This window comes from Eptesicus fuscus, chromosome 7 (genome assembly GCF_027574615.1).
Source record: "Eptesicus fuscus isolate TK198812 chromosome 7, DD_ASM_mEF_20220401, whole genome shotgun sequence".
NCBI lineage: Eukaryota > Metazoa > Chordata > Mammalia > Chiroptera > Vespertilionidae > Eptesicus > Eptesicus fuscus.
The window spans coordinates 47,374,174-47,402,150 of record NC_072479.1 but is presented as its reverse complement, the minus strand read 5'-3'; the positions used below and the strand labels follow the sequence as shown (position 1 = coordinate 47,402,150).

The window sequence follows — 27,977 nt, the reverse complement described above, 5'->3', positions numbered from 1 at the left end:
GTGTTGACCTGCACAAAATAAACGAATAATAAGCTGATTTATTCTATCAGAATAAGTACTTTCTAGCAATTTTGTTTCTAATGTTTTAGTAAAACCTTAGAAGAATAAGCAACTCCTGTTGAGTTTACACTACTTAGGTAAGGAAATGGCAAACTCAGGCAAGAGAGGTAACCTAAAATCTCTTAAGACAGTGCTTTTATACCCAATGTAGACCCCTTACTACAGAATTACATATACATACATATTTTGTATAGAGACAAACAGATTTATCTAATGTCTATAGAATGCTAATTACTTTTTTAGTATACATACCAGATATGTACTAGTACCCTAAGGAAATTATTAATATAAAATGGATATATTAATGTTGACAAAATAACTATCAAAGTTTTGAGGTTAATGACAAAATAGTTATTCTTTGATTTAATTATATGTCTGTGTTCTGCAATATCACAGTCCACATTAGAAGACAAGAAGCCAGGGACTTTATATATTATATTTAATTTATCCCAAAATACTCATCTCACCTCAGCATCCAAAGTCGTCTCTAATAAAATTGAATCAGCCACCAAATGGATATCGAACACAGGACAAGATTTTGGAATCTGAGGCTTGCTAATTAAAATTACCAAGAGATTAAATAGTGTTCCCCTGAAAAATAAATAAAAGGCAATTAATGAGTAAAGTCTGAAAAGAGAAATAGTGAAGCCAAGTTTGCAGACATTGAATAGAATTATATTTAAAAATACAAAGCATTGCAGACCATTCTTCACTGAGCTTTTGCATCCTTAGACATGTAGACAAATGTCTAGAGATAAGACATTTAAATGAAAATATAATTTCTTGATCTTTTGGCTCAGAGTACAGTTCTAGAAGTTCACATAACTTGGAAAGCTCAGAAAATCTGGATTTAAGGGAAAGTTGGGTGATGTCAATTCTAGCAGTATTTTCCAAAGGATTTTTTATGGATTAACTAGAGGCCTGGTGCATGAAATTTGTGCACAGGAGGGGGGGTCCCCTCAGCCCAGCCTGCACCCTCTCTAATCCGGGACCCCGTGGGGGATGTCCGACTACCGGCAGTTGGACATCCCTCTTGCAATCCCGGACCTCTGGCTCCTAACTGCTCACCTGCGGGCCTGCCTGATTGCCCCTAACCACTCTGCCTGCCGGCCTTCTTGCCCCCAACTTCCCCCCCTTGCTGGCCTGCTCGCCCCCAACTGCCCTCCCCTGGCCTAATCGCCCCCAACTGCCCTCCCTGCCAGCCTGATCGCCCCCAACTGCCCCCTCCCACTGGCCTGCTTACCCCCAACTGCCTCCCCTGCCGGCCTGCTAGCCCACAACTGGCTTCCCCTGCCGGCCTGATCGTCCCTAACTGCCTCGCCTCTGCCTCGGCCCCGCCACCATGGCTTTGTCCGGAAGGACGTCCAGACGGTCTCCCAGTCTAATTAGCATATTACCCTTTTATTAGTGTAGATAATTTCAGGCAACATTATAGTAAATAGGTTCAAAAGAGGAATGAGAAATACTTGATTTAACCAAGTTCACTGGATATCTTTACTACAGAACTTCTCAGAGGCTTTAATATGCTAATGTGCATGCCCTGTATATCTCCAGGACAAAGAAACAGTCTAAAGCATCTTTTAAAAATATGTTTTTATTTATTTCAGAGAGAGGAAGGGAGAGGGAGAGATAGACACATCTATCGGCTGCCTCTTGTATACTCCCTGTGGGGATCGAGCCCACAACCCAGGCATGTGCCCTGACTGGGAATCAAGCCAGAGACCTCCTGATGCATGGGATAATGTTCAACCAACTGAGCCATGCTGGCAGGGCTGAAGCATTTCTTAAAATGCTTATTCGATCACAAGTTGTTTTATTCTAAAATCCTTTTTTAGACGAAGCATTTCAGAGGGTTTACTGTTCTACTAAAGACCACTGGCTATTAATAAAACTAATATTAAGCCCTGGCCAGGTTGCTCAGTTGGGTGGAGCGTCATCCTATACATCAAAAGGTTGTGCAGGTTCGATTTCTGGTTGGGGCACATTCAGGAGGCAACCAGTCAATGTTTCTCACATCGATGTTTCCTTCTCTGTCTCTCTCCCTCTCTCCCTTCCTCTCTCTCTCTCTCTAAAATAAATAAATATATCCTCGGGTGAGGATAAAAAATAATAATAATTAAACGTTAGGTCTATTGCTTTCAAATTCAGTGTACTGTCCACTAATGTACAGTAATAAATATCTTAAAATAGGGGCCCAGTGCATGAATTCGTGCACCTTGAAAGGAACTGTGGGCCACAATGCTGCAGTAGGTACAGGGGCGGGTCTCAGCCCATCCTCTGCGACCTCGCCCAGCCACTCCCACTGCGGCTCCGTCTCCTGTCTGCCAGCAGCCCTGCTCCCACCACTGTCACTCCTACGTGCTGACGGCACTGGCCCTGCTTGCACCTGCTGATGGTGCGGAGTAATTGGGGCCAGCACCAGCAGTGGGTGCTAGTGGGGCCGATGGGAGCGGGTGGCGGAAGGGGGGGGGGGAAAGGGGGAGGTGAAGAAGCCCTCAGGGTCTATCAGGGTCTGCAGCCGCCCTCGCACCCACTGATGGTGCTGAGTGATCAGCGCCGGCTGCAGGTGCAAGCAGGGCTGGCACTGGCAGTGAGTGCAAGCAGGGTCAGCGCCCACAGCAGGTGTGAGGGCCAGGTGGGATTGCAGCACGCAGGAGCAAAAAATTTTTAGTAACCACCAGGGGCTCGCCCCGATGACAGCGACCTCGCCCCGCCTTGGTCTGGTGCCCCCACTCACCTGCTCCACCATCCCACCACGGCCAATGCCTGCCATGTTCTGCACATGACCCCTGGTGGTCAGTGCACATCATAGCAACCAATTGTCTGGTTGTTTGGTTGTTCCAGTTGTTCCGCCTATCGGTCTATTTGCATATTAGCCTTTTATTATATAGGATGTTATTACATGTTTGAATAGTATACCATGTGATTCGAAAATAAAAAGAAAAAAATTATAATTCAAACTGAGGATCCTGAGGTGCTGGGTTAACCCTTTGTACTCGCTTGCTTTTTTCTCAAGCTGCTACCGATGCTAACTGTGTTGAGTCACACTCGACATCCGAGTGCAAAAGGTTAATAACACCATCTTCGTATGTGCAGTGCAACCCATGTGTGCTTGAACAGGAGCTGAAAGCAGATGACTAGAAATACAGTTGACTAACTGATGACAAGATCAGAGTAGCTTTGACAGGTAGGAGTAATAAAAACATTTCAAATAGGATTGTATAAAAATTCTCTATAACCATAAGCTTTCCTTTCATAATGGACTAAAGGAAACTACAAACAATCCCTGTTTAGTAATAGTTGAGGCTTCTTGCTCTTTTTACAATCATTGAAATCATTACTATGATTAGAAGTTCATGATTAACAACAATTCTAATAAAAATTTAATTCCTGCCCTAACCGGTTTGGCTCAGTGGATAGAGCGTTGGCCTGCGGACTGAAGGGTCCCAGGTTCAATTCCAGTCAAGGGCATGTACCTTGGTTGCAGACACATCCCCAGTAGGGGGTGTGCAGGAAGCAGCTGATCGATGTTTCTCTCATCGATGTTTCTAACTCTCTATCCCTCTCCCTTCCTTTCTGTAAAGAAATCAATAAAATATATTTAAAAAAATTAATTCCTCCCCTTTCTCCAACTCAAAAAAACAGATCTAGTTCTCATATCTGCAAAAGAAGAATCATGTCAGCACACTTCTCAAAAAAAAAGCAGGACATGTCCTATAGGATATTTGCTCATGTTTTATTCAGCTATTTAAAAATGGCCAATCTTCATTCAGCGTGGCCTCCTCATCAGGCCCATCAACTCCAGGGCCAGGGGGGCCACCGGCAGCTTCAAATTAATTCCCAAGTAAAAAAAAAAATCCAGTCCAGGAAGACAGCCACCGTGTTGCCCCTCCCCTCCCCCCGCCTCCCCCCCCCCCCGCGTTTTGGTGAGGCCAAGGAAGAGGCCCCCAAGAAAGATGGTCAGCCCAAGGGGGAAGAGGCAAGAGAGGACAAGGCCAGGAAGGCCCCCCCAACAGCCAGACAAGGCCACAAAGACCCCTCCTGGTGCCAGTGGGCCCCATAGGAAGCCAAAGGTTAAAGGCAAAAAAGGACAGCCCAGCAGATGCCAAGGACTAGAGGAAAGCCAAAGCTAGGACTCAAGTTCAAAACCCACAGTCACCAAGGGTGAAAATGGTGCGACTTCCCCAGCGAAAAAGAAGATAGGGAACAAGGTCCTTAAAGAGGCCACTGCCCAGGGTGCTAGGAAAGGGTCGAGAACCAAGGCTGCTGCTGCTGCTACTAAGGACAATGAGTCCAAGCTGGTACCTGGACCACTGATCAGGGAGACAGCGGTCCCCAAGGGCCCAAGAAGGCCTGGCATGTCCACCACGGCCTCATCATCCGAAGAAACCAGTATGAAGGCAGAAGCCAAGAGAGAGCCACTAAGACTCAGAGTTTTTATTCCCCCCAAAAAAGTCACTTTATTAATTTTACTGTAACCTACTTATCAATAAAGACTTTTCCCCCTCACAAAATAAATAAATAAATGCCCGATCTTACTTTTAGAAGACTCTTCCAAAACTAGCAAAACACTCCATTACTCCATTTAGAAGCTTTTCCTGATATTAAGTTTGAACTGACAGTCCATTCACTGTTATATTTAATTATAGTCCTTTATTTTCAGCCACAGCTTCTCTTCAAAGTATCACATATCTAAGGCTAATGCTCAGATTCTGGTTCACTTGCTGTGATAATATATGACTTCAATCAAACAATACTGAAACATGAAAGGATTGTGGTGCATTTCAAGAAGAATACAAGGAAGTGGGGTTGAACTAATAAAATCTCCACTTATGAAAAAATAGAGGAAAATACTGAAATGATTCAATGCTTTTTTTATTTGCTCAAATGGAACTTAATTTGTAATCTTCCCTTCCTGCCAACTCAATTTAAAATCCACTAGGCCAATAATAGATAGAAGAAATTTTCATCTTAGTGGTATTTTCATCCTGAAAATAAAGACTTACAGGAATGAAAAAATGGTGCCAACAGTTTGATACTTTCACTGTTTAAATTGTTATTATTTCCAAGGTAATAATTTTGAATGTATTATATTTTAAAATACAGACTTTGAAAGGCAAATTCAGCCTGGCCAGTGTGGCTCAGCGGTTGAGTGTCAACCCAGGAATCAAGAGGTCTCCCGTTTGATTCCCGGTCGGGGCACATGCCCAGGTTGTGGGCTCAGTGCCCAAGGGGTGGCATGCAGGAGGCAGCCGATTGATGATGTTTCTCTCTCATAGATGTTTCTATCCCTCTCTCTCTAAAAATCAATTAAAAAAATATTTAAAAAAGAGAAAGGCAAATTCATAGCCTCAGATTTCAGTGTATAAAAGGCAGAATTCTTATATGGCTTCCAAGATTTCTGCCCTCTTGTATGTACACTCTATATAACTCCTCCCCCTTAAATTTGGGCAGGACTTGTAAGTATGTTAGAGTATCACAATTACGATTATATTTTGTTAGGTGAAAAAGGTGAATGGATTTTGCCTATTTCATTAAGGTTCCTAATTAGTTGACTTGAGTTCATCAAAGGAAGATTATCCTGGATAGACCTGTTCTAATCAGGTGAACCCTTTAAAAGAGAGCTTAGCCCTTTCCTGGGCTCAGAGATATTCTCCCGCCAAGAAGCAAGCCATCACGAGGATGCAGAGAAAAAGGAACCCTCCTTCACTGTTGATGGGAATGCAGACTGATGCAGCCACTGTGGAGAACAGTATGGCGTTTCCTCAAAAAAACTAAAAATGGAACTCCCATTTGACCCAGTCATCCCACTTCTAGGAATTTATCCCAAGAAAACAGAAACACCAATCAGAAAGAATATATGCACCCCTATGTTCATAGCAGCACAATTCACCATAGCTAAGATTTGGAAACAGCCTAAGTGCCCATCAGCAGATGAGTGGATTAGAAAACTGTGGTACATCTACACAATGGAATACTACGCTGCTAGAAAAAAGAAGGAATTCTTACCATTTGCAACAGCATGGATGGAACTGGAGAGCATTATGCTAAGCGAAATAAACCAGTCAGAGAAAGATAAATATCACATGATCTCACTCATTTGTGGAATATAATGAACAACATAAACTGATGAACAAAAATAGAACCAAAGACATAGAAGCATCGAACAGACTGTCCAACCTATGAGGGAAGGCGGGGGGGCTGGAGGGGTGGTGAGAGGGTAAGAGATCAACCAAAGGACTTGTATGCATGCATATGCATATAACCAATTGACACAGACAGTAGGGGGGTGAGGGCATGTGCTGGGGGATGGGGACGGCCAGGGAGAGGTCAGTGGGGGAAAAGGAGACTTATGTAATACTTTAAACAATAAAGAATTTTTTTAAAAAAAGAAAAAGGTGTAAAAAAAAGAAGCAAGCCATCACGAGTTTATAGCTGTAAGGAAATGTCTTCTGCCAACAACCCACATGATCTTGGAAGAGGACCCCAAGCTTCAGATGAGATTGCAACCCCTGCTGACACCTTGATTTCAGCCTTGTGAGACTCTGAGCAGAGGATCCAACTAAACTATGCCAAGATTTCCTGATCCACAGAAACTGTGGGATAAAAAGTTTACATTGTTTTAAGCCACTGAGTTTGGTACAGAGCAATAGAAGACTAATACAGTTATATTAGATATTTACTCTGCTAGCAATGCTATGGGTAACATGACTTGACCCTATGCAGATCAATATTGGCTGAAAAGTTAGTATTATAGCCACACTCTATTATAGCAGTATGTATTGAAGGACATGAAAAGCATTAGTCATATAAGGAAAGAAACTTGATATAGTAGGGCTAATGTGCTCAAACCAAGTAAAGACAGAACAATTAAAACACAACACTTTATAGTATAAGTTAGTAAGAGTGATTTTTTTTTCCAACTTGAATAGAGAAAGATAGGGACCAAAAGGTGCACAAAAAGAGTAACATGATTTAGCAATGATTTCAGTGTGGGAGAAAACAGAAATATTAGAAATGATCTTGAATTTCTATCTTGGAGATAGGGGAAATGGTGGTACTACCAGCTGCATAAAGAAGTATGCAGAGAAAAGAATAAGAGTATATTTTCCTAGGAAAGCAGGAGTCAACAAACTAGCCTGGTAGTTTTGGGGTAGTTTGGTAGTAGGGACAACCAAAAGACTGAGCAGCAGGCTGATCACCCCCTAACCAGGCCAGCAGTGGGGTGAGAGATGACCAAACGACTGAACAAGCAGGCTAGGCTGCCTGGGGCGACCAGGCCGGCAGGGGGGTTAGTGAGGGACAACCAAATGACTGAACAAGCAGGCTGCGCGGAGCGGCCAGGCTGGCGGGGTGGGGGACGCAGTAAGGGGTGACCAGTTAGAGTAGTTAATGGGTTACAACTACAAGGTCCTAATATTTTCTAAGAAACCTTACTTCTTAGCTGCCAATGTGTTCAGACGTGATGGCTCAGTTTCTGTTTCTCTGAACATCAGTCCCAGAGTCTGTATAATTTCAATGCATGCCCTAGAAAACATAGAGGGGGGAAAAACACATGGAAATGGCATGATTTCAATACAAATTCAAAATTCCACAAAGTCAGTAATCCTTAATAGAATTGCACTCAGGTACCTATGTGGAAAAAAGTACAGTACAGGAAGGAAATTCTGTATATCAAATTGCCAACACTAGTTGAGTGCCTATTCTGTGATTACTACATAGTAAGCACTCAAACATATTTGCTGAATGCATGAATTGCTGGATGTCCAGATTAAAAGTCATTTTCATATTTTTGTGCATTTTCCAAAGTTTTTATAATTATGCACTACTTTTAAAAATAATTTAACTTTTTCAAGTAGGTAATATTTGGCTCGAAATTTCAAAGGTAAAAAAATATATATATATATACAATAAAAAGTGTCTTTCCTCCAGAGCACCCAATTTTTCCCCTTTAGGACAGCCAATATTTCTAGTTTCTTATGTAGTCTTTCTTTAAAAATTAGAACAAAATGAATGCTATTTTATAAATTCTATGTGAAGCAAAACTTGCAGCACCATTAAAGTATATATTTTGTCTAGTGCCCTCCATTTATCTTTAACACCTAGGAAAAAATAATATGTGTGATTATCCAGTTAGTACTTACACCAGTTCATCAGCTCTTTGGCTTTTATTCTGAAGTGCATTCTTATCCCTAGACTCTGGTAAGTACTCTTGAAGTTTGTTCACTAGGAAATAGAAAAGGTCACTGGTCTGTGAAAGCAAGCAGGAAAGATGATGAAGTTAAGGTATCTACTGGTCAAACTCTCGATGCTTACATAATAATAAAAAGAAGAAGAAATGATTTCTTCTTTGACCAGGAAGTGATTTAAAATATCTTTCACTGATACTAGGATAACTTGCATTGAAAACATACTTTTACTTATAATCAGACCATTGTTCTGGTGAACAGAGCAAGAGCTAACGTCTAGAGAGTGATGCTGGGAGATGCCTTCTAGACTTGGTTCGACCATTAATATTGAAGAGTATCCAGAAGTAAGTGATAATCTCAGGCAAGTCATTCAGTTACCTTGGAATACTATATTAACTGGGGGCTAATATAATTCTTGCCTTTCCAAAGTAATTTGGCCTTTGTGAATATATAATGAAATCAAGGCTAGATAAGCTCTCATTTAGAAATGTTTACTGTTACAAAAACAAATGTGGAGCACGCGTGTAGCCTATGAAGATGGCGCAGAATGACATTAATACTTCTGTTAATGCAGTGGAAATGCACGTTGCCATTCCTGCCAACATAAACACTGAAGTATGGTGGGGGAACCGATTTTTCTGTTTCCTATCCAGTCTCGTGAGATAAATCAAGCATGAAAATAAGCACTGGCCCATGAAATCAGGCAAGTTGGTACTAATGAGAAATATAATGTAATTGTTTCTCTTTCCTCTTCCTCTATTGTTCAATTTTCCCCCAGAACTTTTTTTTAAACTAGTGACAACTTAGATTCTTTGCTTAGACAGGGATATGTGTGCCCTTGTTTAGGTGATATGGCATGGGAAGAGGCTGAGGATGACAGGTGAAGGGAGGGAATAGAGAGGGAGGAATAAGATGGTCACCAGGCCCATCAGAAGTGCTTGGGCTTACACAGAGCCCTGATAGATTAGCATGGTGTGGTAGTTGTACACATGGGCTCTGGGGCCAGGTTCTTGAGTTCAAATCCCAGCTCTGCCACTGATGAGCTGTATGACATTTGGCAACTTTCGGATATATTCTGTGACTCAGTTTCTTCATCTCTACCATAGGCTTAATAATGTCCCCTCATGGAGTTGATATTAGCATTAAATAAGATAGTATTTATAAAGCCTGAATAGTAGCTAGCACATCATAAGTGCTTACTAAATATCTGTTGTTACTATCTCCCACTTGCTCACTGGTTCAGGAATTTTCACTCATAAAATATCTCCTACCTACCTGTAGCAACATGAAAGAATCTCAAAAATATTATGCCAAAGAAGCCAGACACAAAATTGTACCTAGTGTACAATTCCATGTAAGTGGCATCCTAGGACAGGCAAAACTATAGTGACAGAAAACACAATAGTTGCCTGAGGCCAGGGTTGGGAAGAAATGACTGCCAACGGGCACAAGGTAACCTTTTGGGGTGATAAAAAATGTTCTAAATCCTGAGTGGGATGGCCAGCTGGTTCAGTTGGTCACCCTACAGTGGGCAAACCAGAATAGTTGGTCATCCTACATGTGAAGCATTTAGGATCTAAGGAATGGCCAGGACTGTCCTGTATGGTTGGGGAGGCTGTGCACATCACAACTGCTCAATGAAATGGTGGCAACTATGTATGAGGCCACTGTCGAGAATGAGCCTCATTCGCACCAGCACCAGCACTAAGCAGGACTTCTCAATACCTTCTCAGTACCTTTCACCTGAAGCTTCAGGTGAAAATGAAACTGAGGAAGTCTTACAGGGTAAATCTGTAAACTTGCTGAATGAGAGCTAGGTTGTTTTGACTCAAAACACTCAAAAGTGATTTTTTAAGTATATTTTTATTGTAGGGAAACCTTCATGTAAAACTTCTTCAAATTTACTTTCTCATCTCACTGTCTCTGCTCATATATCTCATAGGTCAGAAGCTTCCCCTCCTGGTAACTCTTTTCTTTGATTCTGTAAACCCAACTTATGCAAGCTACAATCTTTTTGCTACCACTCTCCTCTCTTCCCATCTACCCCACCCCAACACACACATACATTAATTACATCACATTTCCTGTGTTAAGGCACAATTACATTAAATTTAGTCAGCATTGTAAAATACAGCATCAAAACATAAGGTGACATTTTTTACACAGCATTTTACTTGATCCTTGAATATGCTGCATTTGGTAAACAGGTGAAACACGTTTTAAAGGTTAAAAATAAAACACCTACTTTCCAGAAAAGCCTTTTCAGAATGTAGTTTTTCTGGGCTGCTACTTTAAGTTCTGTAATTAAACAAACTATCTTCCTCAAAGTATTGTCTTTAAGAAAAAGTTCAGATTTAAGTTGACTGAAGTGCTTGATTTTCTCCTCAGATCTACAGAAACACAAGAAAACTTTACATGTAAAAAATGATAGGAGATAGCAGTTAAGGAATACCAATTAATTGACAATATGTTATTTTTTCCTGTTTGGGATATTTTATTTTTATTTTTCAATTGCAGTTCACATTCAATATTATTTTATACTAGAGACCCGATGCACAAAATTTGTGCAAGGGGCTCAGCCCTTGCAGCCACGGCGGCTTGCCTCGGCCCGGCTTTGTCCGAAACAACGTCCAATCTAATTAGCATATTATACTTTTGTTATTATAGATTATTATAGACTAGAGGCCCGGTGCACGAAATTCGTGCATGGAGGGGGGTTGTCCCTCAGCGCTGCCTGCACCCTCTCCAATCTGGGATCCCTCTCACAATCCAGGATTGCTGGCTCCCAACTGCTTGCCTGCCTGCCTTCCTGATTGCCCCTAACTGCTTCTGCCTGCCAGCCTGATCACCCCCTAACCACTCTGCTGCCAGCCTGTTTGCCCCCAACTTCCCTTCTCTGCTGACCTGGTCACCCCTAACTGCCCTCTCCTGCAGGGTTGATCACCTCCAACTGCCCTCCCTTGCAGGCCGGGTGCCTCCCAACTGCCCTCTCCTGCTGGCCATCTTGTGGTGGCCATCTTGTGTCCACATGGGGGCAGGATCTTTGACCACATGGGGGCAGCTATATTGTGTGTTGCAGTGATGATCAATCTGCATATTACTCTTTTATTAGATACTAGAGGACTGGTGCACAAAATTCGTGCACTGGGGTTGTGGGGGGGCCCTCAGCCTGGCCTGCACCCTCTCGCAGTCTGGGACCCCTCACTCCTTATCGCCCTCCTGCTCTCTGCTCCTTACCACTCGACTCACTGCTCCTTAGCGCTGCTGCGGAGGCAAGAGAAGCTCCTGCCACCACTGTTGTGCTCGCTAGCCGTGAGCCTGGCTTCTGGCTGAGCATCTGCCCCCTGGTGGTCAGTGTGCATCATAGCAACCGGTTGTTCTGGTTGTTCCGCTGTAATGGTCGCTTAGGCTTTTATTATATAGATGATAGAGGCCTGGTACAGGGGTGGGGGCCAGCTGGTTTGCCCTGAAGGGTGTCCCTGATCAGGGTGGGGTTCCCTTGGGGCGTGGGGTGGCCTGAGCGAGGGGCCTGTGGTGGTTTGCAGGCTGGCCACGCCCCCTGGCAACCCAAGCGGAGGCCCTGGTATCTGGAATTTATTTTCCTTCTACAATTGAAACTTTGTAGCCTGGAGCGGAGCCAAGCCTGGGGCTCCCTCTGCCGCCGGCAGCCATTTCTGTTGGGGTTATAATTGAAACTTTGTAGCCTTAAGCAGGTGGGCCCGGCCAGGGTGTGCGGAAAGCTTTGCTTCCCCTGTTGCCGGCGGCAACCCTGGCCTGCTCTCTCAAGCTCCATTTTGCCGCCATTTCTGTTTGAATTTGTTTACCTTCTATAATTGAAACTTTGTAGCTTGAGTGGAGGCTTAGGCCTGGCAAGGGCAGGCGGAAAGCTTGGCTTCCTCTGTTACCTAGGAAACCTTGCTCTCTGTGGCTGTAGCCACCTTGATTGGGTTAATTTGCATACTCGCTCTGATTGGATGGTGGGCGTGGCTTGTGGGCATGGCTTGTGGGTGTGTCAGAGGTATGGTCAATTTTCGTATTTGTCTATTATTAGGTAGGATTAGTTTCAAGTATACAGCACAGTGGTTAGACATTTATATAACTTACGAAGTGATTCTTCTGATAAGTCTAGTACTCACCTGGCACGACACATAGTTGTTACAATATTATTGACTATTATTTTCCCTATGCTGTACATTATATCCCTGTGACTATTTTGTAACTACCAAGTTGAACTTATTAATCCCTTCACCTTTTTCACACAGCCCCTGACCACCTTTCCATCTGGCCACCATCAGTTTGTTCTCTGTATCTATGAGTTTACTTCTGTTTATTTTGTTCTCTCAATTTTATATATAAGTGATATCATAGAATATTTGTCTTTCTCTGCCTGACTTATTTCATTTAGCATAGTACCCTCTTGGTCCATCACATTTTCCCACATGGAGTACTTTTCATGCACTAGTTCATTCAGTCTCAGTAAGGGGCTAAGATGTGAATTACTGTTGCATTTATAGCATGTCAGGAAGGTTAAGTAACCTGTTCAAGCTCACACAACTAGTGATTCAGAAAAGCAGCGTGCAAAGTAATGATAGGATAGATGTATCTTTTTTCTATGTAAGTTGGTAGAAACTTCTTAGAATTTCTGACTTGAATTAAAAATATATTTACCACTTATGCCACAAACCTTGATACCAGCTATTTACATGGAATCTTGATTCTTGCCCACTACTTCCCACTCTATTTTTTTTTTTTTAATCTAAGATGTTCTCCCCTATCCAATCACACACCTCTCATTAAGAGAAAAATTCAGCCCTAGCCGGTTTGGCTCGTTGGATAGAGCGTTTGACTATGAACTGAAGTGTCTGGGATTCGATTCCAGTCAAGGGCACATGCCTGGGTTGTGGGCTTGATCCCCAGTAGGGGCATGCAGGAGGCAGCCGATCAATGATTCTCTCTCATCATTGATGTTTCTATCTCTCTCTTCCTCTCTGAAATATATATATATGTATATGTATGTGTGTGTGTATATATATATATCCATATATATATATCCATATATATATATATATATATATATATATATATAGAGAGAGAGAGAGAGAGAGAGAGAGAGAGAGAGAGAGGAATTCAGACTTCCAGCCCTAGCTGGTTTGGCTCAGTGGATAGAGCGTCATCCTGCAGACCAAAGGATCCCAGGTTTGATTCCGGTCAAGGGCATATACCTTGATTGCAGGCTCCTCCCTGGACCAGTGGTCAGGGCTTGTGCAGGAGGCAACCAACCAATGTTTCTACTCTCTTTCCCTCTCTCTTCCACTGTCCCTAAAAAAATCAATAGAAAAATATCCTCGGGTGAGGATTAACAAAAAAAATAAGTTTTTTCAGACTTCCTGAAAAACTTTATTTTCTAGAGGAGACACAGGAAGATAAATAATCATTAAAAATTCAGTGATAGCCATGATAGAGGCAGAAGAATATGGTTATAAGCATCGGGGGCAGCTCAGACAGGTTAATTGGAATCCTAGATCTGCCCCTACTCAGCTAGGTAATAACCATAGACAAGTTACCTGGTCTGTCTGTGCCTCAATTTCCTCATCTATAAAATGAGGATAATGATAGAACCTATCCCATTATGCTGTTTTGATACTTTACCACATGCGCTTAGCATACCCTGTTTAATAAATAGTATCTAAATGAAGTAGGAATGAGCTCTGAGATTTTACTTTCCTACATATCCACTTCTAATTACTGCTACATTGTATTTAAAGAATAACTGTAAAATCCCTCTATCCTCTGAGAACTCCAAAAACAGCAGAAATGTAGTTTTCACAAACAAATGAGCTTAGAAAAGCAAAATCTCAGAAAAAATATATTATCAGCAAAATTATTTTGAAGTTGGTTTTCTAGTCTTTTCCAGTAGGAGTCAGCAATTTGCGAAAATCCTTGGAAAAAAACCATTTTTATCCTTTGGCACCTATGATAATAGATTGTTATACTAAACTATTTTTTTTCCAAAAGATCAGAACAGATTTCATAAGAAAAAGCACAGTAATCTCTTTATACTAAAAATCAATGCATATATAAATTAAGGTCATATACTTTATAATTTCAAATTAGATTCAGGAATCTATATTCCTACAGAGAAGTTATATATAGTCACAGTTTCTTTGAACATTCAGAGAGCTTTTGCTTTTATATAGATGACGAACTTCCTTTGACTAATGCAAATAAGAAAAAGTCAGTACCAGAAGACTCCATTATTCAGTTGAGGACTAAAGGGAATTTATATTCATGTTAACAAATATTCTATATTTTCATCAGCTAGAAAACATGAATTCATCCAAATAATGTGGCAAAAAGAATTCTTGATCTAATGATAAGCTCTATTTTGTCTATATTTTTCATTTTTCCAGACATTTAATAAAAATGAAACCTTATAGCCCTAGCAAGTTTGCTCAGTGGTTAGACCTGCAGACTGAAGGGTCGAGGGTTCAATTCTGGTCAAGGGCAGGTACCTAGGTTGCAGGCTGGATTCCCAGCCCTGGCTGGGGCACGTGCTGGAGGCAACCAATCGATAAGTCTCTCTCACATATCAATGTTTCTCTCTCTCACTTTCTCCCCCTCCCACCCTCTCTAAAAACCAATGGGAAAAATATCCTTGGGTGAGGATTAACAAAAATAAATAAATAAAACCTTATATTTGTATAATGCTTGACAGCTGGAAAAGGCTTTTCATACATTATACCAGAAACACTTGTGTATATGTTTACAATGGTCAGGTTACAGAACTCACATTTGTGATAGACTTCTAATTTAAAACCCTAAAGAATATTTATTTCTTTTCAACTGAAGGTGCCTTGCAGGCAAAGGCCATTTCTTGTGTGTCCTGTGCATATACTATATCCCTGAGAGTGCATTTTAAATCACTGCATTTTAAATATGTTGCCATCAGGAATTAACTTTGTAAGAAATATACTTTTCCTGAGTCAAGATAGTGGCCGAACTCTCCCTCTTGCCTTCAGGGATAAGTTTCAAGCCACACATATGCAAAGTTAGAGCCTATTTTAATATGCAATTAGCTTTAAATCACTTTAAATAAACACCAAAATTAAAACTAATACTCTTTTACACTAACATGTGAAAACATGTAGATATTCTCTAAGCTATCTCTATTACTATCTTTTTACAAAAGAAATCACAAATGTTATGTTATTTAACTCCTACATATAAAACAAACATTTTCTTACGATATCATGATTATCACACCCAACAAAATTATCAATAATTCTTTGGTACTATCTAATACCCAGTCTTGTATTAAAATGTCCTCTATTGCCTTAAAAATATTTTTTATGTTCTGTTTGCTAAACCTAAGATCTAAATAAGATACTTGTTGTATGTGCTTCTAATGGAGTTCAATGCATTTTTATTTCTGTGTGGAGGTGCTAACATTTGTACATATTTATTGTGTTTCCACCATCTCATTCATTGTTTCTTCCGATCCTCAAATGGTCCCGTTTTGGCTATCAGGAGTGCCTTCATGTGGGCTCGTGTGTTCTTTGGGTCCCGTTACCCTTTACATTCTGGCACAAGCTGTTTCAGACTCTTGTTGTATATTTCCTCCTCCATACCTAGAATTAGTGATTCCTGTAAGGAACTTTGGTTCCTTCAGTGGGAAATGAATTATGTACCTTTTAAAATGAACTTACTTTTAACTCATTTACATGACCCCCTAGTAAACATCATTATTGTAAACCTTTCACATAACTTGCCCTTGACTTAAACTTAATATCAAAATCGTTAATGCCATCCGTTCACTAAGTGTTTTCTATGTGCAGAGCACTGTTTTAAGTAAGAAAAATACAAAAATTAATAATATGTACTGCTTGCTTTCTAGGGTCTCACAATTACTGGCAGAGCCAGTCACATCACAAGTCACTACTTCAATATAAGGATGACTGTGACAACAACCTAATCTAATCTAATAATAGACAAATATGCAAATTGACCATACCTCCGACACACCCACAAGCCACGCCCACCATCCAATCAGAGCGAGTATGCAAATTAACCCAAACCAAGATGGCTACAGCCACAGAGAGCAAGGTTTCCTAGGTAACAGAGGAGGCCAAGCTTTCTGCCTGCCATTTCCAGGCCTAAGCCTCTACTCAAGCTACAAAGTTTCAATTATAGAAGGTAAACAAATTCAAACAAACGGAGCTTGAGAGAGCAGGCCAGGGTTGCCGCCGGAAACAGGGGAAGCAAAGCTTTCCACACACCCTGGCCGGGCCCACCCGCTTAAGGCAACAAAGTTTCAATTATAATCTCAACACAATGGCTGCGGCCTCAGAGGGAGCCCCAGGCTTGGCTTGGCTCCGCTCCAGGCTACAAAGTTTCAATTGTAGAAGGAAAATAAATTCCAGATACCAGGGCCTCCGCTTGGGTTGCCAGGGGGCGTGGCCGGCCTGCAAACCACCACAGGCCCCTCACTCAGGCCGCCCCACACCCCAAGGGAACCCCCACCCTGATCTGGGACACCCTTCAGGGCAAACCAGCTGGCTCCCACCCCTGTACCAGGCCTCTATCCTATCTAATAAAAGAATAATATGCAGATTGATCATCACTGCAACACACAATATAGCTGCTCCCATGTGGTCAAAGATCCTGCCCCCATGTGGACACAAGATGGCCACCACAAGATGGCCAGCAGGGGAGGGCAGTTGGGAGGCACCCGGCCTGCAAGGGAGGGCAGTTGTGAGGGATCAGCCCTGCAAGGGAGGGCAGTTGAGAGGGACCAGGCCTGCAAGAAAGGGCAGTTGGAGGTGATCAACCCTCCAGGAGAGGGCAGTTAGGAGTGACCAGGCCGGCAGAGGAGGGAAGTTGGGGGCAAACAGGCTGGCAGGGGAGCTGTTAGGCATCAATCAGGCTGGCAGCGGAGTGGTTAGGGGGTGATCAGGCTTGCAGGCAGAAGCGGTTAGGGCCAATCAGGAAGGCAGGCAGGCAAGCAGTTGGGAGCCAGCAGTCCTGGATTGTGAGAGGGATGTCCGACTGCCCGTTTAGGCCCGATCCCACTGGGATCGGGCCTAAACGGGCAGTCGGACATCCCTCGAGGGGTCTCATATTGGAAAGGGTACAGGCTGGGCTGAGGGAGAACCCCCCTCCGTGCACGAATTTCGTGCACCGGGCCTCTAATAGAACTATGAAATCTGGATAAAACCCACACTTCTTAGCCTTGAATATAAAGCCCTTTATGATCTGGTCCTTGCCTCTATCTTACCTTATCTCATTCATTCATTCATTCATTCATTCATTCTCTGAAGGCTTATTGGCAGCCTCTATGTGCCAGTAATCAGGTCCCTGCCCTTAAGGAGCACACTGCATGATAGGGCAGCACCTAATCAAATGGGCAACCATAATACCGACTGGTAAGTGCTACCTGAAGTATAAGCACAGGATGTTATGGAGGGGCCCCTCTTTTTTTTTTTTAATCCTCACCCAAGGATATTTTTCCCATTGATTTTTTAGAGAGAGTTGATGGGAGGAAGGGCGGGAGGAAAACATTGATGTGAGAGAGACAAAAAGATTGGTTGCCTCCCACATGCACCACTGCAGACTGATACTCTAACATTGAGCAAAACCGGCCAGGGCTGGAGGGGCCCCTCTGAACTTAGTTTTGAGAAATTAATCTTAGAGAAAGGGATAGTAAACTAAGACTTGATGAACTGAAGTTGTTCATGAAAGGGAAGAGGAGTAGAGAGTAGGATTACAGAATAAGGGTAAGGTGACCAGACATCCCGCTTTTGGCGGGACAGTCCCGATTTTTAACAATTTGTCCCGCGTCCCGCGGCATTTTAAAAAAGTCCTGATTTTTGGAAAGAATGCACGACAAGCTAGGGAACGGCGGGAGAACGGGAAGGGAATATATGGTTTTCGGCGGCCATGTGGCTATTTAGCCAGGATATGAGTTTTATATTATTTTTGTTAATTTTATAATGTTAAACTTTAATAATAACAAATAATTGTTGAGAACTGATTATCGAGAACTGTTTATCAAAGTTCGCATTGTTGATCAGTTGTTAGAATTCGACCACCATTGTTTGGACTTAATGAACAATGGCATTTTTTGGCATTGGCAACGACGAAAACATTTTGTAACTGTCTCTCAGACGATACACATCGTACTGAGTGCTAGTAAGCTAGTTAAACAAGTGATGTCATTACAAATCAGCTATTCAGATAATTTAGGTAAGTAATTTATTTATTTCATAAATACATAAATTTTCTTGAATTTAGCAGACAGTACTCATATTATTTATATTTTATAGTGGCGGCAAAAAGTCTAGCGCCGGCCTTGAAAGTGACACGACTTACGTTACGGCAAATTCAGAGGAAAAATAATACAAGTTAGTATTGTTATTATTTAGAAGGAAATATAGGATTAAAATAATTTTTAAAATATAGTTACTTTATAACAATCAAATTAATTTAATGTATAAACTAACAATAAAATATGTTCATGTAATTATGTACCTACTAACTGTGTTTTTAAGCAATATGTATATAATAATTTATAATATAATTTTAAATTATTTTTTTTAGATTTTTAACATAATGAGTAAGAAAAGAGGATGCAAATTCAATGATGATCTAAGAAGTGAATTTCCTTTTATTAAAAAAACCAAAAGCGATTACAATATAGACCAAATTTTTAATCAAGACCCCCCCCCCCCCCCCCCCGGCCGAAACCGGTTTGGCTCAGTGGATAGAGCGTCGCCCTCGGACTCAAGGGTCCCAGGTTCAATTCCGGTCAAGGGCATGTACCTTGGTTGCGGGCACATCCCCAGTAGGGGGTGTGCAAGAGGCAGCTGATGGATGTTTCTCTCTCATCCATGTTTCTAACTCTCTATCCCTCTCTCTTCCTCTCTGTAAAAAATCAATAAAATATATTTAATAAAAAAAAGAACACCCCCCCCCGGGTCAATGGTGTCCCGCTTTACCAATGTTAAAATCTGGTCACCTTAAATAAGGGCCATCAGCTTTCCAGAGGAAAAATAAACAGGGAGCTTTCTGAGAACTGTGAGTTTATTTGGTTCAGGAGCTTAAGGCAGGAGTGGGGAGGACACAATAGTTGAGGATGAGAAAAATGAAGAGAGACATGAGGAAGATCTGTGTAAGCTGTTAAAGATTTTAGAACCTAAGGGCAATGGGGAGTCATTCAAAGGCTTTAAGGGAGGAGTCCACATGGTCAGATTTGTGCTTCTGAAAGAGTCTCCTGTTGCAATGGAGAAGGTATAGAAAGGGCCAAGAGGGAAGGCAGAGGCCAGCTAGGAAAATATTAGGAAACCAGGCTGGGTCCGAGGGTGTGACAGTGGAAAAAAGTGAATGTTACCCAGATATATCAAAGCACAATAAATCATACGGTGATTGGCTAGATGTGGGTGATAGTGAAGGGAGGAGAGAAGGTATAGGTGACATCCTGGTTTAAGTGATCTGGGGGTAATAACATCATACCCCGTGTTAGGAGACAAAAGAGGAAGGTTAGGTTCCAGAAGGAAGATGCCGAGTTCTGTTTTGAATATGCTGACTTTAAGGAACCTACAAGAGGTGATGTCCAGTGGGTAATAGTGTTTGCAGGCCTAAAATTCAGGACAGGAGTTGAGGTAGAGGCTCAATGTAATGTCAGCAACATAGGGTTAGGAGAGGCATAGCAGAGAGCACACTCCTCCATGGAACTCTATCACATCACCACTCCTTACCTGTATGGCTTTTGACCTCCAATAGCAAGACTGAGCTCACTAACATATAGAGGATCTTGTAAAAGAGTAGCTTTCTGAAAGAGGAAAAAAGTAGAAATAGTTAGAAATTTTGTTTACTGAAAATCAATTCCCCCTACTTTTAGTCAATATCATAGATCTATTCTTTAATGCCTTCTACAGTACATGATTTGTTTATATAATTCATTCCAGTGTTTGATAATACCACAGGGAATATTTTCCTTATATAAAATTTTGAAGTTTTAAATATAATTTTAGTTTGCTTATTATAAAATAAAATCACCTATCAAAATTAAATAGTACAGAAATGTATAAAGTAAGAGACAAAAGTTCCTAGTCTCTCCCTACTTCTATCCCGCTATTCAAAGTACCTTGCTATTATCAGTTTGGTTTATATCCTTTCGGCATGTAAAAGCATACTAGCCCTAGCTGGTTTGGCTCAGTGGCTAGAGTGTCAGCCTGCGGACGGAAGGGTTCCGGGTTTGATTCCAGTCAAGGGCACATGCCCTGGTTGTGGGCTCAATCCCCAGTATAGGGTGTGCAGGAGGCAGCCGATCAATGATTCTCTCTCATCATTAATGTTTCTATCTCTCTCTCCCTCTCCCTTCCTCTCTGAAATGAACAACAACAAAATAATAATAAAAGCATACTAATTACAATGTATACATATAAATATTAGATGATACATTTTTATAATATATATTTAATATTAGCTAAATTATAGCACATATATTGATCTGGGGCTGTTTTTTCCACTTAATACATGGTAGAGTTTTTCATGTCTGTGTATTTAGGTTTACTTCAATCTTTTAAATGATTTCCTAGTATTCCATAGCACAATTATACAATAATTTAACTATTCTCCTATTAATGAGGTTATTTTTTCCTCAGATCTTTAGTGTTATCATTTTCCATTTATTCTGGGTCCTCAAAACAAAAGGTCAGGTAGTGTTCAACAAGTTCTCTGACCTTTTATTTATGTTGAGGCTTAACAGACAGATTATTTCAGAAGAAATTTCTGAAATGTTCCTGATTTACTACTCCAAACAAGCGGAGTATGTGCTTTTTCTTTTCTTTCTTTTTTTTAATCCTCACCGGAAGATATTGTCCATTGATTGTTAGACAGGGTGGAAGGGAGAGGGTAAGGGGAAAGAGAGAGAAAAGAAACATCCATGTGAGAGTGACACATCAATTGGTTGCCTTCCGCATACACCCCAACCAGACTGGAGTTCAAACCTGCAACCCAGGTACATGCCCTTGAATGGGAATCAAACCCGCAACCCTACGGTGGGGCAGGCTGATGCTCTAGCCACTGAGTCATGCCAGCCATGGCAATATGTGTTTTTTCATACAACTTTGTCCTTGCTCTAAGTATTTTGTGGGGGGGGGGGCAGGAAATTGCTGGACATATGGTAAGCCTATTTTTAATTTTTTAGGAACCTTCACACTGTTTTCCATACTGGCTATACCAACTTACATTCCCACAAGAATGCACTATGGTTCCCTTTTTCCATATCCTTACCAACATTTCTCTTATCTTTTTGATGAAAGCTGTTCTAACAGATATGAGTTGATATCTTGTGACTTTTTTAAAATATATTTTATTAATTTTTAACAGAGAGGAAGGGAGAGGGATAGAGTTAGAAACATCAATGAGAGAGAAACATCGATCAGCTGCCTCCTGCACACCCCCTACTGGGGATGTGCCCGCAACCAAGGTACATGCCCTTGACCAGAATCGAACCTGGGACCTTTCAGTCTGAAGGCCAATGCTCTATCCACTGAGCCAAACCGGTTAGGGCTATCTTGTGACTTTTTATTTGTCCTTTCCTGATGATTATTGATGTTGAGCATCTTTTTGTGTACCTGTTGGCCAGTTGTACAGCTTCTTTGGGAAAATGTCCATTCAGGTCCTTTGCCCAATTTTAAGTGGATTAAGTTGTATGAGTCCCTTATACATTTTGCAATTGAGCTGTATAAGTTCATATACATTTTGTTTATCAACTCCTTATCATACATATGGTTTGAAGATATTTTCTTCCATTCCACAGGTTAACCTTTTATTTATCCTTTCCCTTGCTACTTTCAAAATTCTCATTTCCTTTGGCCTTTTTTTTTTTGTTTTTATTTTTAAATCTTATTGTTGAAAGTATTACAGATGTGCTCTAAGTTTTAAAAAAATAGCTACTTTTCTTCCTTTCCAAATGTTTATGCTTGCCTTAAATCTAGAATTTTAATTTGGAAATATTCCTTAGTTCTTTAGCTTTCTAGTAGCTATCTTCACAATATATAAAGGGCAAAGAATTGCCACATTTCATTTTTTAAAATTTATCAAATTTATTGGGGTGACATTGGTCAACATGAACATATATGTTTCAAGCACATTTCATTTTTGAAGAATTTGAGATGCGAAACAACCCAAATGTAATTATTTTTAGTGAAAGTTACAAATATAATGGGTTACCAAAGGAGACTCAACTCTTTGGAAACTCTTAAAATCCAAATGAGTGTTAATTTCTAATTGGATTATTTAGGTTAATTTTAACCGAAAATATAGAGAGTTAAAATGTTCAATTCCTTTTCCCAGGAGCATTTCCCTGCTTCAACATGAAAGATCATTCTAGATCTCAAGGCACAGGAGATCAGTTAACTAAGATAAGTCTGACTGATTGGATTTTTTTAATTTCCTAAAACTTATGAAGATATCACTAAGACTAACCAAAGGAGACCTGCCTGATGAGAAAATTCAACAATGTCACAAAAAGGCACAACTTTTAAATGTTTATATCGAATTAATATTTTATTCTTACTAAAGTGAATGCTAATGTGACTCATCATTTATGTATGAAATATTTACTTATTCATTTTCCATCTTTCAAAGGATAGAACATTACTTTTAATATTATATTATAGTACTCACCAAGTAATAAACCTCTACCCAGAGGTTTTATTTCAGTAGTCACAGAAAGAAAAAAATCAGTGTCTGGTTTCAAATCCTAGCTCTAGACCAGTTGTGCAAACTTGCATATATCAGTACCTTAATTTCCTTATCTATAAAATGAGAATAAAAGACCTACATCATAAGGTTGCTGTACAGATTGAATGGGTTAATATACAGAAAGCATCAGGTATGTGTACCGACCTGGCCTCAAACGACCACCATACTCAACAAGCAACTCAAAGCTATGTGGCAGGCCTTCCAGCCTGGGCAGCAATCCATAGGGCTGCTTTCCAGCAAAGCAATCAGCCCTATAACAGCAGAGTTATGGTGACGACAGCCAGTCAGGGGACACTCCAGGCTATGGCCAGAGCACCTATGGTTCTTATATAAGGACAAACCCAGAACAGCTAAGGCACTCGGTCAGCTCCCCAGGGATATGGCTCAACTGCTGGCTGTGGGAGTGGCCAGAGTTCTCATCTTTTGGGCAGCAGTCCTACCCTGGCTATGGCCAGCAGCCGGCTCCTAGCAGCACCTTGGGAAGTTACAGCAGCATTTCTCAGAGCAGCAACTACGGGCAGCCCCAGAGTGGGACGATGTTCAGCAGTCAGGCTATGGTGGACAACAGCCTAGCTGTGGTGCACAGCAAAGCTCCCATAATCCTCCTCAGGGCTATGGACAGCAGAACCAGTACAAGAGTAGCAGTGGAGGTGGCAGAGGGGGTGGGTAGTAGAGGTAACTGTCGCCAAGATCAGCCCCCCATGAGGTGGCAGCAGTGGCAGTGGTTATCGAAATCAGGACCAGAGTGGTGGTGGTGGCAGTGCCACAGGAGAGGCCAGCAGGACCATGGGGGACAAGGTCACGGCAGTAGCAGCGGTTACAAATGCAGCAAAGTGGCTGCGAACCAGAGGTCATGGAGATGGCCATGGAGGCAGGGGTGGTGTGGGTGGAAATGACCGTGGTGGCTTCAATAAGTTTGGTGGGCCTCAGGACCAAGGATGACATCATGATTCTGAACGGAATAATTCAGACAACAACAGCGTCTTTGTGCAAGGCATGGGCAAGATTACAAATAAGAAAACAGAACAGCCATGACTAATCTGAACACAGACAGGGAAACGGGCAAGATGAAGGGAGAGGCAATGGTATGACCCACTTTCTGCTAAGGCAGCTATCGACGGGTTTGGTGGTAAAGAATTCTCTGAGACTCCCTATCAAGGTCTCATTTGCTACTCAGTGAGCAGATTTCAGTCGGGGTGGTGGCAGTGGTCATGGAGGGCCAGGAGGACCCATGGGCCATGGAGACTATGGAGGTGGTGGCGATAAAGGATAGCAGCGAGCTGGAGACTGGAAGTGTCCTAATCCTACATGTGAGAGTCTGAACTCCTCTTGGAGGAATGAATGCCACCGTGTAAGGCCCCTAAACTAGACGGCCCAGGAAGGAACCAGGATGCTCTCTGGTGGGGGTAGCTATGAAGATGGTCGCCGCGGTGGCAGAGGAGGCTATGATTAGGGCAGCTATCTAGGCCGAAGAAGGGACCATGGGGGCTCCGAGGTGGCCAGGGTGGTGGGGACCGAGATTACTTCAAGCAGATTGGCCTTGGCAAGATGGACTCCAGGGGTGACCACAGACAGGATTGCAGAAATACCATATTAGCCTGTCTCCCGAGGTTCTGGAACAGGTTTTCTCCTATACGCAGTGTGACTCTCATTATTTTATAACCTTCGGACTCCTGACCACACATGGGATTTTTGTGACAGACTATGTAATTATAACCATATCTCTGGTTCCCATTAAACACCATTGTTTGAGGAAGAGAAGGAAGGAGGGAGGGATGGAGGGAGGAAGAAGGGGAGGGAGGGAGGGAGGGAGGGAGGGAGGGAGGGAGGGAGGGAGGGAGGGAGGGAGGGAGGGAGGGAAAGAAAGATCAGAACAGTTCCTACTGGATAGTAACAATACATGTTCGTTATTGTTACTGTTTTTATTATCAGAAGACTATAAATTGGTCTATCTTGTCTTGTCCCAACCATGCCTCTGCTGCAGAATTAAAAAGTCATATTTAAAACTGAGAGTTAGTCAATTCAGGGAAGTCTTTTTTTAAAGCCAATTAAGTTTTCGTTTTTCTTTTAGAACAGATGAGGCCTTCTTTTCATAGACACGGATTTCCCCCTTTGTGATTCATTTACATTCTTAATTTGGAAAAAGCTGTTTAAAAATTTAGAGAGAAAATTTAAATATTTAACATTTAATTTAAACATTGAACATTCTAACTGTGCTATGAAGGGGAGAAAATAGAGTTTTCTTGAAATTTTTCACCATTTATAGCCATTTATAAAACCCCCTGCTTCCTAGCTTCCTTGGAGTGAAAACAGCCTTTCATATTTCTTAATATTCTTATGTTAAAAGATCAATAATAAAAATTATATATCACTGAAAAGGATCATGTTACTTTTTTATTAAATTTCTTATTTTTAAACTAAGCCTGGTGTAATAAAAAGATCCCTAAATGGGAGTCTGACTCTGCCCCTAAACTTTACTGTATAATCTTGAGTAGTCACTTATGGTTGCGCTTCCATTCCTTCATTTAAAAAGGACAGAGACTAGGTGGTTTCCATAAAATTATTTGATCTTATAACAATGACTCCCATCAACCTTCTTTCACTAGCATAGCTAAGAAACACAGAAACATACTGGCAATGTTGACCTTTATCTAAGCTCTGTGCTCTCTGAAAGCAGAAGTGGTTGAGAAATCACCCCAGCTAAGTGCAAAAGACCACCCCGCTCACACATATCCCGAGATAAGACCTGTCTCCTTCCCCATGATTCTCATGGGACTCACTGATGACTCCCTTATTTATCTGCCTCTATAAAACCCAGGTCTCTCTCCTTTTCTTTAGGACAGATGCTTCTCATTAATGAGCATTTTCCCTATTGCAATCGCTGAATAAATTCACTTCCTTAATTGTCCGGGGCATTTTGTCTTTCACAATATTATTAAATTCCAAGATTAGATTTCCAAAATGGGAAGGTAGAGCAGAGTGTAAAAAACAATACTCAAGTCAAGGTTAACCTATGAGGACACTTACTATAATATAATTGTTCCATGAACTTTTTAAGTGCAGAAATATTGATGACGTTGTGGAAATAATGTACAAATGAAGTTCTGACTCTTTTTTCTCTAGGTTTGGGTTACTTTGTAAAAGGGAGGCAGGGGAGGAATTTCCTAAGTAAAGCTCATTTCCGTTCCCATTGCACTTGAAAGGAATTTCACTTAGAGAGTCTTTGTGATCTGGAAGTCCCTTGGGTCCTTTTGTGTTTGTGGTGCAAGATGGCACGCTGACAGCCTGGCCAGTGGCTGCTGCGGACTGACAGCTCCTCCTGGAGGGTGTAGGTAGGGGTCGGCCGGCACTTTGACCTTGAGGGGACAGCTTCTTGAGGTCTGAAGGAGGACAGAGAGCTGAGTCCTTGGACAGTGTGCTGCTCTCTTGGTGGTACCTGTCAGGTAGAATTTAGCATTAAACGTGATATTCAGAATTGAATAGTAAGGAGCAAGGAGACACCAATGCCCCAACTACAGCAGCTTAAGACTCTGAAATGAATGTTTTCACATAAAAGGAATGCTTAAGAGAAGGGGGTGACTTAATCTCACTTGCCTACACACTGACCCAGGGGAGATATGGCACAATTCTGCAGTATACTTTTCTGCTTTCAGAAATAAAAGTCTACCCAATGTCATTTAAAGAAATATTTCCTATATCTAAAGAATTGTGCCTGTCCTTCACGAAGTCCAATATTTCCATTGAAAGGACTTTTCGTTCTACTTCTAAAACCTGGTTTTTCTTTCACTCTGCATTTCTAATGGATCCTATAAAGAAAAAAAACAATTCATATGGAGATATAAAGAGAGATTTTTAATGGTGTTTTGGTTCATCTCTTGCTAATACTCTTCTGATAGTAACAATAGCATCCCCAACACCTCAGTACTTTTTTCAGAATCAATCCTTCACCTTCCCTGTTCTCTCCAGCTCACCGCGACCCATTTCTACTCTGCTGCCCAAGGAAGCAAGTAGTAGAGGCTTAGAAGTTGCAGAGTATGCTGAGATCTAAGTTCCCAACCTGGCTGTGCCGCTCAGTGGGTCTGTGACTTTGCTTGACCTAAGCCTCAAGTCCCTCATTTTAAAATAGGAACAGTGACAGTACCAATCTCACAGAGTTTCTATGAGAATGAAATAAGAAAATATACATGCTATGTGTCTGTAACACTGGAAACAGTAAGTGCTAGCTATTAATATTATCCTATATTGCCTTAAATTGCTGGTTTATCGTTTTATATTAAAGTGTCTTTGTCTCCCTTACAAAATTGTAACTGCTATGTAAGTGGAAAGTCATTTAGTTTTTATTAGTTCCTAAATTAATTTTAAACAGGTATAAAATTCACCATTATCTGTATAGTGCTATGAACTGTGCTGAGTTCCAACCATCTGCTCCCTCCCCTACTGACTTTGCATGTGCACACACACACACACACTGGTCACCCAAATTCCATCCCCTTTAACAGCCATAATTATCTTACAATGCCCTTTCTTCATAGGGTTCTATTATGTAACCATGTTATCAAACTGCCTAAGTACATAAGGTGCTCACACTAAGGTTTTCAGTAAAAGGAATATATGTCTAGCCCTGAAATGGATGACACATACTCCAGTCCTCTTTGAAGTGACAGCTTTTCTTTTTATTCTTGCAGATAATATTTTCTAAAATTTTCTCCATAGAAATTGAAGAGAGTTAATTAACCAGTGCCTAGATTATGTTAGATAATGTTATGAAAATATGTTACAATGTTCATGTCAGGCACAACATATGTTTCATGTGAAAATTCAGCAACATGATTTCATGTAGTTATAGAAAGTCTCGCTTAAATCAACTGTTATTTACTCAGGTGTATGAGAAAGTCTGTTGTTTGGGGGACTTAAAAAGGGTTCCTAAAAAGGATTATTGTTTTGGCAGCATAAATGAAA

The 27,977-nt window shown here is 41.3% G+C and overlaps 1 protein-coding gene and 1 pseudogene across 1 annotated transcript in view; one reads left to right on the top strand and one right to left on the bottom strand.

Annotated features, from left to right (window-relative positions):
• The window catches only part of C7H12orf56 (chromosome 7 C12orf56 homolog), a 74,823-nt gene that overhangs the window by 8,247 nt on the left and 38,599 nt on the right, over positions 1 to 27,977 (bottom strand). Inside the window, exons 4-9 of the mRNA XM_008148744.3 lie at positions 26,046 to 26,454; positions 20,003 to 20,076; positions 10,495 to 10,639; positions 8,205 to 8,311; positions 7,498 to 7,587; positions 528 to 651 (exon numbers count right to left, since the gene is read on the bottom strand). Coding sequence (XP_008146966.2) covers positions 528 to 651; positions 7,498 to 7,587; positions 8,205 to 8,311; positions 10,495 to 10,639; positions 20,003 to 20,076; positions 26,046 to 26,454 — 949 coding nt within the window. The remainder of the gene's footprint in view (positions 1 to 527; positions 652 to 7,497; positions 7,588 to 8,204; positions 8,312 to 10,494; positions 10,640 to 20,002; positions 20,077 to 26,045; positions 26,455 to 27,977) is intronic.
• LOC114234152 (RNA-binding protein FUS-like) lies at positions 23,151 to 24,680 on the top strand (annotated as a pseudogene).